Raw genomic sequence first — 12,295 nt, forward strand, 5'->3', positions numbered from 1 at the left:
TGGCAACCCTACTCACAACAAGCCTCTGAGGTAGGGTAGGCCCAAAGTGAGCTTTGTGGCTGAATGGGGATTTGAACCCAGGCCTCTCCAGCCCCAATCCAACACTTTTGGGTGTGTGTGTGCTGTGCTGTGCTGTGCTCTACCGGCTGGTTCCCAGGGGTGAGAAGCTGCCTTCATTCAGAACTGGGAAGGAACCCATCTTCCCTCCGCTCTCCTTTTGGGGCGTCACAAGGCGCTGTTAGCTCACCAGCTGCCCCGAGGCCCCTTCTCCCACTACAGTCTCTTAAGCAGGACCCTGAAGCAGCCCCCCCACCCCCCAAAGCAGTAGAGAGGATGCAGGGTCTATTTCCAGCCACCTTTTTATTTAGGGGTGAGGCAGAGAAGGGGGGGAACACTCTCCCTGTTGCATAAATAGAATAAATAAGTAATCTTTGGCTGGAAGGAAACAGCTAGTTACCTGATCGTATTCAGCGTTTAAGGCAGCAGCGAGGGTGACAGAGGAGCTCCCGCTTGTGCTGTTCTGGGGAGGGTCACCCTCTGTCCCCCACTTCCTGAGAAATTAGCAGTCAGTCATCCTTAGCAGGAGCACTCCCCCTCCGGACCTGTTATGGCGGGGGGGTGGGTGGGAGGAGGAGGAGAAAGCGGGTCTGGTGCTGGCAGCCTCGGAAGCCAAGGAGCCCCATGGACTCTACTCCGTGCAGGGAAGTAGTCAAGCTCTGATCCGGGAGCCAGCTTGGAGGCTGGAGCTGGCGAAGGTGGGGAGGAAGAGTAGCTCGAACTTTGGTCTAGCTTCAGGCAGCGAGAGCGTGGTGAGGAGAGTGGGGGGAGGAGCAACGTAGAGCCCCTCCCCGTCCTAGGTGGTGTTGCTGTGCATAAGGTCTTGCGTGCTGGAACTCAACGTCCGGGCACCGGTCAGGCTCCTGCTAGGCTGCTGCATGGGGGAAACGGACAGAGAGAGGTTGCTGATGCAGGTTTGCAAGTCTACTCGGGCTGAGGCCCCTCCCCCTGGTGCCGAAAGCTCACCGTGGGCGATGCGGCCGCCGCTCTCTCACTCACGTGCAGCACGTTGAGGGACGTGGCTCGCTTCAGCCTGTCGAACGAGAACACACCGGTAAAGCTTCGAACCTCGTTGGATGTGGTGCCGGTGGTGGTGATGAAGGGTGGGCGACACGTATATAAATCAGCCTTCGCCAACCTGAGGCCCTGCCGATGGGTTGGACTACAGATGCCAGCATCCCCCAGCCAGCATCGCTGGGAGTTGTAGTCCAACCCATTGGCAGGGCCCCAGGTTGGCGAAGGCTGGTTGAAAAGGTTAACGAAAGGCGGCAAAGGTTTATGGCTCCGGTGTCCCCGGGTGGCAGACTTACCCAGGGCCGGGGTGAGTGTTGGGGCGCCGGACCCCATCCCCTTTGAGTTTGGAGACCAGCTTCTCGCTGCCCCGTTTGATGGACTCGCGGAACCGGGAGAAGGAGCTGCTGCGTCTCAGGGTCCCCGCGGCGTCCTGGCAGAGAAAGAGAAGGCTGAGGCCACGCGGGAGGGAAGCTGCAAGCAGGCCATGTACAGAGTGGGGCAGAGAGCTCTCACACGGCTCAGGGGAACTTTGCGAGCTTGAGCGTTCTGACCCAAAAACGGGAATACTGACAGCCGCATTCAGCTAGGTGACTGGGCACCGAATGCACAAAACCCCACAATAAGACGGCTGTCTGCTAGGGGGGCGGGGGAGAATTTTATGACATCCCCACAGACTCTGGATCCGGTGCAAAGTGAAAGGAGAAACCGGAGTAAGAGACCCCTCTAAAGAACTGAAGAAGCCCGAACTGCCCAAAGTGTTTCTAGGTGTGATTGTGACAAGAGCCAGGTGATGTCGCAGGCCTTGCCTAGGATGGGAAGGTGGAACCATTCCTATATTTGGAGAGTTGGGGAGAAGCAGGCTGGAAGGAGAACCCACGACATGGAACAGAGACAGCGAATGCATTTCCCCAGAAGGCGCCGGCACATACCTGGCCGTACTGAACGCTGCTTCCAGCTCCCATTCTGCTCTCATCTGAAAGATGGGGGTGGGGGGAAAAGAGAAAGGAGTAAGGCATAAATTTAGGGGCCACACCTGCCGAGAAGCAAGAGAACTCCCAAAACTTCCTTGGTGGCAAAGTCTCCACCCAGACTTCAGGCTATATTTGGAAGAGACCCAAGAAAAACCCATGTGCCTAGCGGGGCCTTACCAGCCCTGCTGGTGGCCCCCTCCTGGTCGTGCGAGGACAGGATCTCCTTGTACAGCTCCTCCGCCTGCTGGTACTTGCCCTGTTTCAGGTAGGACGATGCCTGGTGAGGGAAAAGGAAGGCAGAGTGAGCTGGGCAGCAGCACCACACCTGCTGACTTCGCCATCTTGCCTCCATGAGGTCTAGCCAGCTGCCTTGCCCCAATTGAAGTCACGGATCAAGTAACAAATGCAGGAAGCTGCAAATGCAACCAGGAATTCTAGGCATTGCTGCCATTACAACAACGTTTAATCCATCAATCAGTGAGATTAATTGGTTATAATACATCTTGATTGACTAGAACGGTACCCTGAATAATTAGGAGATTTTGAATATTCTCCCAGAAAAGGTTTGCTAATCGCCACAATCCAGACTCTTATTTCAGAATTGCTTAAAACATTTCCATTCATCTTCAGACTTGATTTGCATGTTCCCCGATTGGCTCAGGGAGCTCAAGTCATTTGACACATCCCATAACTTCACACACACCATTGGTCCTTACTTATTTTTCTGTGGGATTTTCTCCAAAATTCAAGACCGAGACCTTGACCATTCCTCCGCGAGGAACTCACTCGGTTAGGTGGCCTTCACTGTCTCTCAGCCTCATTTGCAATTTGGTGATAATACTGGCCTACCTTACAGGGTCATTGTTGTAATGGTTAGGGAGCTGCTTTATACCAAGTGAGACCGTGGCTCAATATCATCAACACGGACCAGCAGGGCTCTCCCGGGAATCAGGCTGGGATTCTTTCTCAGTCCTATTAGAGATCCCTGAGTTTGAACCTCCTGTATGCAAAGCAGCGCTTCTGCCACTGACCTACAGTCCCTCCTGAGTCTATCAGAGCAGGGCCTTTGTGGTGCTGGCACTGACTCTGTGGCAACCTCTGCCCAGGCCCATTCCTGTACGCCTTCAAGTGCTGCATCAAAACTGTCCTTTTCAGACAGCTTTTGAGACTAGCTGAGATGGTTTCTGGGTGTTATTCTGTTTCTGTGTTGCTGGAGTTTGTTATTTGTTTCTGTTGTTATGTTAGTTTTTTTAATGCTTTCTTGTTGATCTTTGTAATTGATGGTTGGCTACATTTGTAAGCTGCCTTGAGGCAGGATATAAACTTCAAAAATGTAAATAAATAATGACCATTGTGCAAATGCTAGGAATATTTCAGGTATTATAATGTGTATGCTTGCATATAAGAAATCTCGTAACAAACTATTCGTATACATGAAAAATACATTAACGAAGTTAATCCGCAACTGTGTAATTAACAGCAATATCCAAATGGAAACGCCAAGAAGAAAGTCTAATATCCAAAAGTCTAACACTCCAGTGACTGAGATGTGGCTCAGTTGCTGAACAGCTCCGAGGGCATTTACCTTTCGTTTTATCTTTTAACTTAAAATGATCTGGGCTGCCTTTCAGTGCAGAACCCAGCAGCGTCTTCCAGTAAACACCCACCCACCCTTCCCCACGAAGTTTACCAGGTTGTTCTTGGTTTTTGCTACGTTGGGGTCGTCGGGCCCCAACCGGGCCTGGTAGATGCTGAGGGCTCGCTGGTAGTACTGCTCCACCTCCTCAAACTTGCCCTGGTTCTGACACAACAGCGCCAGGTTGTTCAGCTGCTTGGCCACATCTGGGTGGTCTGTGCCCAACACCTGAAGAAGAAAAGGAAAAGCCCTCAGCTGCAGCGCTCGCTCAGCATCATTCAAATTGTGGCCTTCGTTTTTAAAAAGCAAGGCAAGTTTCTAGCCCTTAAGGCTGCTTAGGAGTGCATGAGCTATGCCCGGGTGAACTCTCAAAAGCTGAGAGGGAGCCAAGCAGAATGTCCTTCTCTGTTGCCTTTCCCGCCACTCGCAGAAGCGGAGCCCAGAATGCCAACCGGATCGTCGTAAAAGGGCACCGACTTCAGCTTTCCATGGGGCACGATTCCCCTCTGTCTCCTCCCCTCCTGCTACCTCCGAGAGCCTGTTACCTTCTCGCGGATCTCTAACGCTCTCTTGCACAGAGGCTCGGCCTCCGTGTACTTCCCACGTTTGCCGTACAGCACTGCCAAGTTGTTGAGCGTGGCGGCCACCTGCCAGAAAGAACAGGGAGGTTTTTGAGGGGCTGGGAGGGTTTCAGTGGTGCTCCCCTCCCACTCCCACTGCGCTCCTCTGGCTGCAGGGAGAACGCCTGGAACCTTCCAAGGGAGCTGCAGGTTCCTTCGGAGAGCCTCCCCCCCACTCCTCCCCACATGGCAGAAAAGCTCCCAGTCATGAACCTCCACAAACAAACGCCTCCTACAGAACCGGAGGCCCTGAGAGAATCTGTGGAACTCCCCACCACCACCCCAAAGGCCGGGCACTCACCGCAGGGTGCTCCACGCCCAGGGTCTGCTCCCGGATATCGAGGGCGTCGTTCAGCAGCTCTGTCGCTTCTTTGTACTTGTTCTGGTCCCTGCCGGAGGAGATGCCACGGCGTGTAAAAAGCACCCCCCCATCCACGGGGTCTCGAGAGGCAGGGACCCAGCACGGTTCTGCCCAATGCTACCCGAACAACTGCAATCCAAGGGATGCAGAGGATGCAAGGGCACATGCCTCAGGGTGCATAGGGGGTCCTGAGAACCACTTAAACGCTTTCCCTTAACCCTCTGTCCCTCCTACTCAACCCCGTGCCCGTAATCTCTACATCACACACTTGAGAGCAGGCCTGGCCCTCTGGTGACTTCTATGCAGCACGTGGTTAAGTGCTTTCTAAGTAAGACAATCCATGCCAGAGTGATCCTCTAGGGCAGCCTTCCTCAACTTGGGGCGCTCCAGATGTGTTGGACTACAACTCCCAGAATGCCCCAGCAGGCTGGGGCATTCTGAGAGGTGCAGTCCAACACATCTGGAGCGCTCCAGGTTGAGGGAGGCTGCTCTAGGGCCAGGACTGAGTGTGTACAACTCAGTGTAACTTCTTCTTGCTTGTTCCCCCACCCATGTTTAATCTGCTCCCCACCCCACCCCACCCCTCCCTCCATCACTGGCCCTTTCCTTTTGAGGCATCGCCTTCCAAGGCTGCAACCTTAAACACATTTACCAAGGAGGAAATCCTTCTGAACTCAGTGCCACGTATTCCTGTGTAAACAAGCTTGCAAATTGTTCTGCACGTTCAACATGTAAATCTAATAAGAGGATGTAGGCAACCGCTCTAAGGAACACCCTTGATGGGTCCCTGCTCAAATTGCTTTTGCGTGCGGCACTGGGAGTCTGGGAGTCATCGCCTCGCGGAATCCCACCCTCTCTGGCACTTCTGCCACTTCCGGGCTTGCTTTCGATCAAAGTTCTACCTCTACCCACCCACTCCCAAGCAAGACCTGCGCTATCGCGATCCCCGGACGCTTTCCGCTCATTGCCCTGTGACCATCTTACCTATAGACCAGAGCTAGGATATTCAGCATCGTGGCCACGTCCGGGTGGCTGTGCCCAGAGCTCTTCTCCAGGTCTTCCAGGGCCTGCTTGCAAAGCGGCACGGCCACTTCGTAGCGCCCCTGGGAGGCATACTGGATGACCAGGTTGTGCAAGGTCCGCAGGCGGGCAGGGATCTCGTAGCCGCCTTGCTGAGCCGCTGCGCTTGGGCTCTGCCCCCCTGCAGAGGAGAAGGGAGCGCAGGCTGGCAAAAACGGAGCTCCCTGGAGGAGGGAGGGAGGGAGGGAAGGTGGGGAGAGAGACCGTCGCCGGGCGGTTGCAGCTCAGTGGCGGAGCTCCTGCTGTGCTGCACACAGAAGGGCCCAGGTTCAAAACCCGCGCCCTCTCAAGACAGGGCCGGAAAAACACCTGCCTCCAACCCCGGAGGGGAGAGCCACCGCAGCCGGTCAGTGGCCCGATTTGGTGCAAGGCAGCTCCCCACGCGCCTCTCTTAGGGCTCCCAATTAACAACAGCAACAAAAGAGGTGATCACCTTCACCTAACACAATATAAACGAAACCAAGGAAGTTAAGGAAAGAGGTTAAAAATGCAATTTTATAAACTAAAATAGAACGTTAAAAATAACATACACAGAGCATTTTACACGTGCAATAACACCACAAAACAATCAGACTGCTAGACAGAAAATGCTCAGGAGACGTAATCCCTTTGGCCAGACGCGTTTCGACTCTTGGTCTTCCTCAATGGCCAGTGTGCCAAGCTGATTCGTACCGTGGGCTATTTTTTCCTCGGGACTGACTTAAAAGTTCCAAACAACAAAGGAGATCAGATGTCACTTCCCACAATATACAGTATGATTCCAAATATTCAAAGGAAGCCCATAGAACAGCCTTCCTCAACCTGGGGCGCTCCAGATGTGTTGGACTGCATCTCCCAGAATGCCCCAGATGCAGTCCAACACATCTGGAGCGCCCCAGGTTGAGGAAGGCTGCCATAGAAGGTATTCTAAACAACCAAATATTCAAAGGGCTTCCTTTGAATATTTGGAATCATACTGTATATTGTGGGAAGTGACATCTGATCTCCTTTCTTGTTTGGAACTTTTAAGTCAGTCCCGAGGAAAAAATAGCCCACGGTACGAATCAGCTTGGCACACTGGCCATTGAGGAAGACCAAGAGTCGAAACGCGTCTGGCCAAAGGGATTACGTCTCCTGAGCATTTTCTGTCTAGCAGTCTGATTGTTTTGTGGTGTTATTGTACGTGTGAAATGCTCTGTGTATGTTATTTTTAACGTTCTATTTTAGTTTATAAAATTGCATTTTTTAACCTGTTTCCTCAACTCCCTTGCTTTCATTTCCAATTAACAACAGCAACAACGCAGCCTTTCACCACCCAACCCAAATTAGGCTATTAAAATCCACGACAACTGCCGGCATTCCGATATGGAAGCTTATCCCAGAGTATGGCTCACATGGCCCTGCCATGGACTGCAACTCCTCAAATACTTGTCGTCTAACACATCTGGAGGGCATCCAGCTGGGGAAAGCTTCTGCAAGTAATTGGCTTTGTTTTCTGAGGCACCATTTTGGATTTGGTTCCATCTCCTCTCCTTCCCAGCTCCAAATTTGCACCTGGCTCTGGTTGGTGAATCTCAGGCCTCTAGGAACATACAGAATTGATCCCACAAGCCTGGCATTTGCCCGTGCCTGATTTGAGTCATCAGTCTCCCCACACAGCCGAGCTTCAGGCTGCAAGAGGAAGACCTTCTGCACCCAGGTGTCTTCCAAACGGTCAGACAGTCACAGCGGAGACAAAACTGGGGACTAGACAACAAGCACCCACTATTTCCAGGTGTGAAGGTAGGAAAGAAAACGACGCCTTCCATCACCACCGTCCCACAAACTCACCTTGCCTCTGGTCGTCGTCGTCGCTAGGGAAGAGTGAAGAGAGGCTGTCCTTTCTCTGCTCTGATTCATCCTTCTCTGCCTGCAGGGAGAAAGACGTACAGAGAAGGGCAGGTCAAGCTCCCTTTCGTTGCAGTATTTTTAAACTATATTTTTCTTAAAGTATTTCTAATTTTACAAATTGAAATAAGCAAAACAGATACCCAAAAATCAAAATAAGGTGTGTGTGTATATTTGTGAGTGTGTTGGGGGGGACGACTTTGCCGTCTCAATAGCGTAAGAACAATACCAGCACCCACCAGTTAAACAGAAGTGGAATGGGAAGATTGCATGGAAATCAATCGCTCCAAACTGACTTGCGTTATGTCAAGTAATGTTGTACTGAGGGATTTTTATTAACATATGAAAATACACCATTGAACTATACAATTATCCAGATGAAAAGTACTGTTGGCTGCACAAATCTGTTGCATGATTTTTCCCATTACAACTAAAGCCTCAAACTTTCCTTCCAGATTTTTTTAACGTTTCTAAACTTTAAAGATATATAGTGAATAATTTATAGTATACTACCTTAATATTAAATTAATATTAATATCTTCAATTAAACTAGTGAGATACTTAATAGGTAATGAAGACTGCATACATATTAATGCATAAATTATAATTTGGTTTTCCAATAATCAATAAAGCAACCCCATCTGTTCATAAATTCAGGGTTTTGCTGCCTCCCATCTTTGAATCTGTTTGTTTCACTCATTTTCAGCCATTAAACTATTTGCCAAACCTTATTAATCCACTCTTTACATGTGATTGTTTTTGTGGTCCCCCCCTCCAAGTCTGGGGCAATTTTCAAATTTGCAGTCGTCAATAACTTATGATACTATTGGTTTGACCTAATGCTGATACCTGAGGATGAAAAAGGTCTAACAGCATCATTTCTGGACCAAATTTAAATCATGCCCATTTATTCTGCTTATATAACTTTGGATTTGGATTTTTGGACACCTTTCCCAGGAGGCCTTTGCATCAACTCCCAGGTTTCAACTGCATTTTACCCCATCTGTACTTCCTCCCCTTTCCCTTGTTTCCCCTTTGTTGAATTTAAATTGTAAGCTCCTTGGGGCAAGGACCTGCTCTCTTGTACACTATGAAGCCACACGCGCCCTGATGGCGCTTTCTCTTTCTCTCTCTTCCTGTCATTATAGAAGAGTACGTTCTGCAAACTCGTCCCCCTTTTAAGATATGTAACCTGACATCAGAGTTCAATATCTGGACTCAATGTGGAAGACATCAAGAAAAAGACACCTCTGAGCATGGGCAGAGTGGTCTTTCTTCAGCACTGCTGAGGAATCGCATTCGCCCACCCCCACCCCCAGATGCTCCAGGCACAGCTGGCATTAGAGGGGAAGCCTGGTTGGGGGGGGCATGGCCTCTCGGGGGGCTGCCAGTCCTGCCCCACTGTATCCGCTCCAACCCTCTCCCCGCTCCCCCGGAGCGCACCTGATCCCCTTTGGGGTCGTACTGCTTGAGCTGGTTCAGGAACTCCAGGTGTTTCTTCTCTTCCTCTAGCTGGGCCACGCACTCCTCGCTGTGCTGCAGCCGCAGCTGGGTCACGGCCAGCTCATCCCGCAGCCAGAGGTTCTCCTGGCAGAGGCGTTTCACCTGGGCCCGCAGCTTCTGCTTCTCGGCCTCCAGAGCCCCGACGTGAGAAGACAGGGCGATCATCATCTGTGGGGCGGAGAGGGGGAAAGACAGGGCGGGGGAGGGTTCGCTTCCAACCCGGAATGTCTGTGAGCCCTGCCTCCCAGCGCCAGCAGGAACACCCCAGCCCGGCTGGCCCTAGGGTTTCCCCTTCACCACCACCCTCAGGCTGCCCTGACTGGTCAGAATGATTACGAACGTTCCGTGACGTCACAGCAGCGCAGCCAATAGCTGCAGGGCGTTCGGCTGAAGAGAGTCGCTTTCCCACTGGGTACCTGTGCTTCTGCAATGCCCAGCTCGATCCCCTCCAAGCTCTTGCAGACCAAATCATGCTTCTCCTCCAGAAGGCCCAGGGCCTGAGATTCCAGGGTCTCCGCCTCCGACGCCACCAGCGCCTCCTCCCCCTCGCCCAGCAGCTGCCGGTCCTTCAGCAAGGCCTCCTGCAGCCGCTGACGGATGCTCCGGTTCTCTCCCCGCAGGGCTTCCAGGCCCTTCATGGCCTGACGTGTGTGGACAACGATGTCCTCCGCCGTCATCCTCTCTGACTGACTGCTGCCAAGTTCTACCATGACGGACATGGCGGGGAGACCTCGGGGCGTGGGGCAGGGCCCAAGGGCGGCGCCTCCCCTCTTCCGATGCTTAACTTCTGAAAGAAGCAGAGGAGCCTGGATGGAGATGGGCACCCTTCCAGGAGGAAGCCCTTACATGGCTTGGGACCACAATACCTGATGGAACGCCTCTCCCGACGTGAATATACCCGGTCACGACGTTCAACATCTAAGGTCCTCCTCCAGGTGCCTACTCCGCGAGAGGCTTGGAGTGTGGCAATGAGGGACAGGGCCTTTACGGTGGTGGCCCCCACACTATGGAATGATCTCCCTGACGAGTCTCGCCTGGCACCAATGCTGCTATCTTTCCAGCGCCAGGTTAAGACTTTTCTCTTTGCCCAGGCATATGGTGGCACATCTTAATCACCCACATATTTAGGTGTTGTTGTTTTTTAACAGTTTTTAATGCTTTATGTGTGTATGTTCTGTGTTTTAGAGTTTTAAATTTTGTATACTTGTTTTTATCTCAATTTTAGAATTTCTGTAAACCGCCCAGAGAGCCCTGACTATGGGAGCGGTCAATAAATAAATAAATAAATATTGATTGATTGATTGATTTAATTTATATACCACTCCATAGCCAAAGCTCTCTGGGCGGTTTACAAAGGTTAAAAACAGTGAACATTAAAAAGTATATAAAATTTAAAATAATAAAAAATATATATTAAAAAAGTATAAACAATATCCATTTAAACAAGCCCTTCCTCTCACCCCAGAACCGAGGGCGACTCAGGCACTCTGCACATTCTCAGAGGCACCCCTCATATTTCCGGGGCTATCAAACCCAGGCAAAGCCACCCTCTCTCTTTTTATTCTGGATCCAGTAATCAACCACGGACGTCATCTAGAGATATAAATTTGGGGAGGCATAGCAGGAAACCATCAGGTGTTTGCCTTCCCGGCTCCGTCTTAAAAGGCAAACCAAATTCAGAAACGTTCAGGGGAGGAAGGCAAATGCCTGCAATGTCTGTAGCACCGGATGGCACAAAATGACTCTAAATTTGGAATTTAGCAACAGAAATTAGAATCCGCCCCCTCAGCAGCCAGGTGATCTCATCAAGCAGGTGGGAGCTAAATTGGAGTGTGTGGGGGAAGGCGGGGGAAGCTTTAGCACTATCCTTTGATGACACACGCAGGGATGGGGCGGGATGCAGCTCAGTTTGCTGCCTCCACGGCTGGGAAGGCTGGGAGCCGCGCATCATCGCCATGACTCTCTCCAAAACGAGTTCTACCAGCAAAGCGTGCAGCAACGCGTCGGTTGGCCAAGCCCGCTCTGAGCCGCATACCGCAAGGCATGCATGCTTAGCAGCATGGAAACTGCATGCCAGCTCATTTACGTAGCGAGCCCCTGTTCTCACGACAGACCTTGATGGGCCCAGCTCCTCCCTGCTAGCACCAGCGGCACTCGGGCTCATCAATGCGCCAGGTGCTGCTTGCATATTTGTTTCTTAGGTGTATATCCCACCTTCAAAATAAAAAAAATTAAGATACTGAAAATATTAAAAGGACAGCAGTAAAATGGAAAATAAGGCCAGCAGGTTAAATGCCTGCCAGAAGAGGAAGTTGTGAGCCTGGCATCAAGTGGCACGATTGAACGCACATTTAGACACCAAGAAAAAGTCCTGCAACTCCCAGCGTGCCCCAAACATGCATCGGATGGCACTTTAAATGCGTATCACGAAGAAGCCAGGCGGATCTCGCTGGGGAGGGCATTCCACCGAGAGGGGCCACTACAGACAAGGCTTTTTCCCATGACACCCAGAGAGGCTCCGAAGATTATCTTAGCAATCAGGCAAGAAGAAATGGGAGGAAAGCCCTCCTTCAGGCTGTACAGCGCAGGGCAACGGTGCCGTTCTCGCAACCCACAATTGGCTGGCATAGTTCTAAGAAGACCCCACTTGATCTGCCCCAGGTCCTCTCTAGCCCAGCATTCTGTTCCCACAGTAGCCAACCAGATGCCTCATTGGGAAGCCCACAAGCAGGATATCAGCGCGAGAGCACCCTCCCACCCATGTTCCCCAGCAACTAGTACTCAGAGCCTGGAGGTGGCATGTAGCCATCGGGAATAGTAGCCATTGCTAGACTTACCCTCCACGAATTTGTCTAATCCCCTTTCAAAGCCATTCATATTGATAATATCACAACATCATAGAATCATAGAATAGCAGAGCTGGAAGGGGCCTACAAGGCCATCAAGTCCAACCCCCTGCTCAATGCAGGAATCCACCCTATAGCATCCTTGACAGATGGTTGTCCAGCTGCCTCTTGAAGGCCTCTAGTGTGGGAGACCCCACAAGCTCCCTGGGTAACTGGTTCCATTGTCATACTGCTCTAACAGTCAGGAGGTTTTTCCTGATGTCCAGCTGGAATCTGGCTTCCTGTCACTTGAGCCCATTATTCTGTGTCCTGCACTCTGGGAGGATCGAGAAGAGATCCTG

General features: G+C 51.4%; 1 protein-coding gene across 1 annotated transcript; it reads right to left on the reverse strand.

The window, feature by feature from the left end:
• Positions 1-847: 847 nt before the first annotated feature.
• On the reverse strand, positions 848-9,828 carry KLC3 (kinesin light chain 3). Its single transcript, XM_063140154.1, has 12 exons — positions 9,525-9,828; positions 9,049-9,276; positions 7,549-7,627; positions 5,644-5,860; positions 4,600-4,687; positions 4,224-4,325; positions 3,733-3,906; positions 2,220-2,319; positions 2,001-2,044; positions 1,368-1,501; positions 1,024-1,090; positions 848-928 (listed from the first exon to the last, which is right to left on the reverse strand). The coding sequence occupies exons 1-12, from the start codon at positions 9,825-9,827 to the stop codon at positions 854-856; spliced, it is 1,611 nt and encodes a 536-aa protein (XP_062996224.1). The 5' UTR covers position 9,828; the 3' UTR covers positions 848-853.
• Positions 9,829-12,295: the final 2,467 nt, after the last annotated feature.

Source organism: Elgaria multicarinata, chromosome 13, assembly GCF_023053635.1.
Source record: "Elgaria multicarinata webbii isolate HBS135686 ecotype San Diego chromosome 13, rElgMul1.1.pri, whole genome shotgun sequence".
NCBI lineage: Eukaryota > Metazoa > Chordata > Lepidosauria > Squamata > Anguidae > Elgaria > Elgaria multicarinata.

Coding starts and splice junctions, on each gene's coding strand:
- KLC3 (XM_063140154.1), bottom strand. CDS start 9,827: ATGTCCGTCATGGTAGAACTTGGCAGCAGTCAGTCAGAGAGGATGACG. Junction 1,502..2,000: donor GCAGCGTTCAGTACGGCCAG/GTATGTGCCGGC, acceptor TTTCTCTGCCAG/GACGCCGCGGGGACCCTGAG. Junction 1,091..1,367: donor AACACTCACCCCGGCCCTGG/GTAAGTCTGCCA, acceptor CTCGTTCGACAG/GCTGAAGCGAGCCACGTCCC.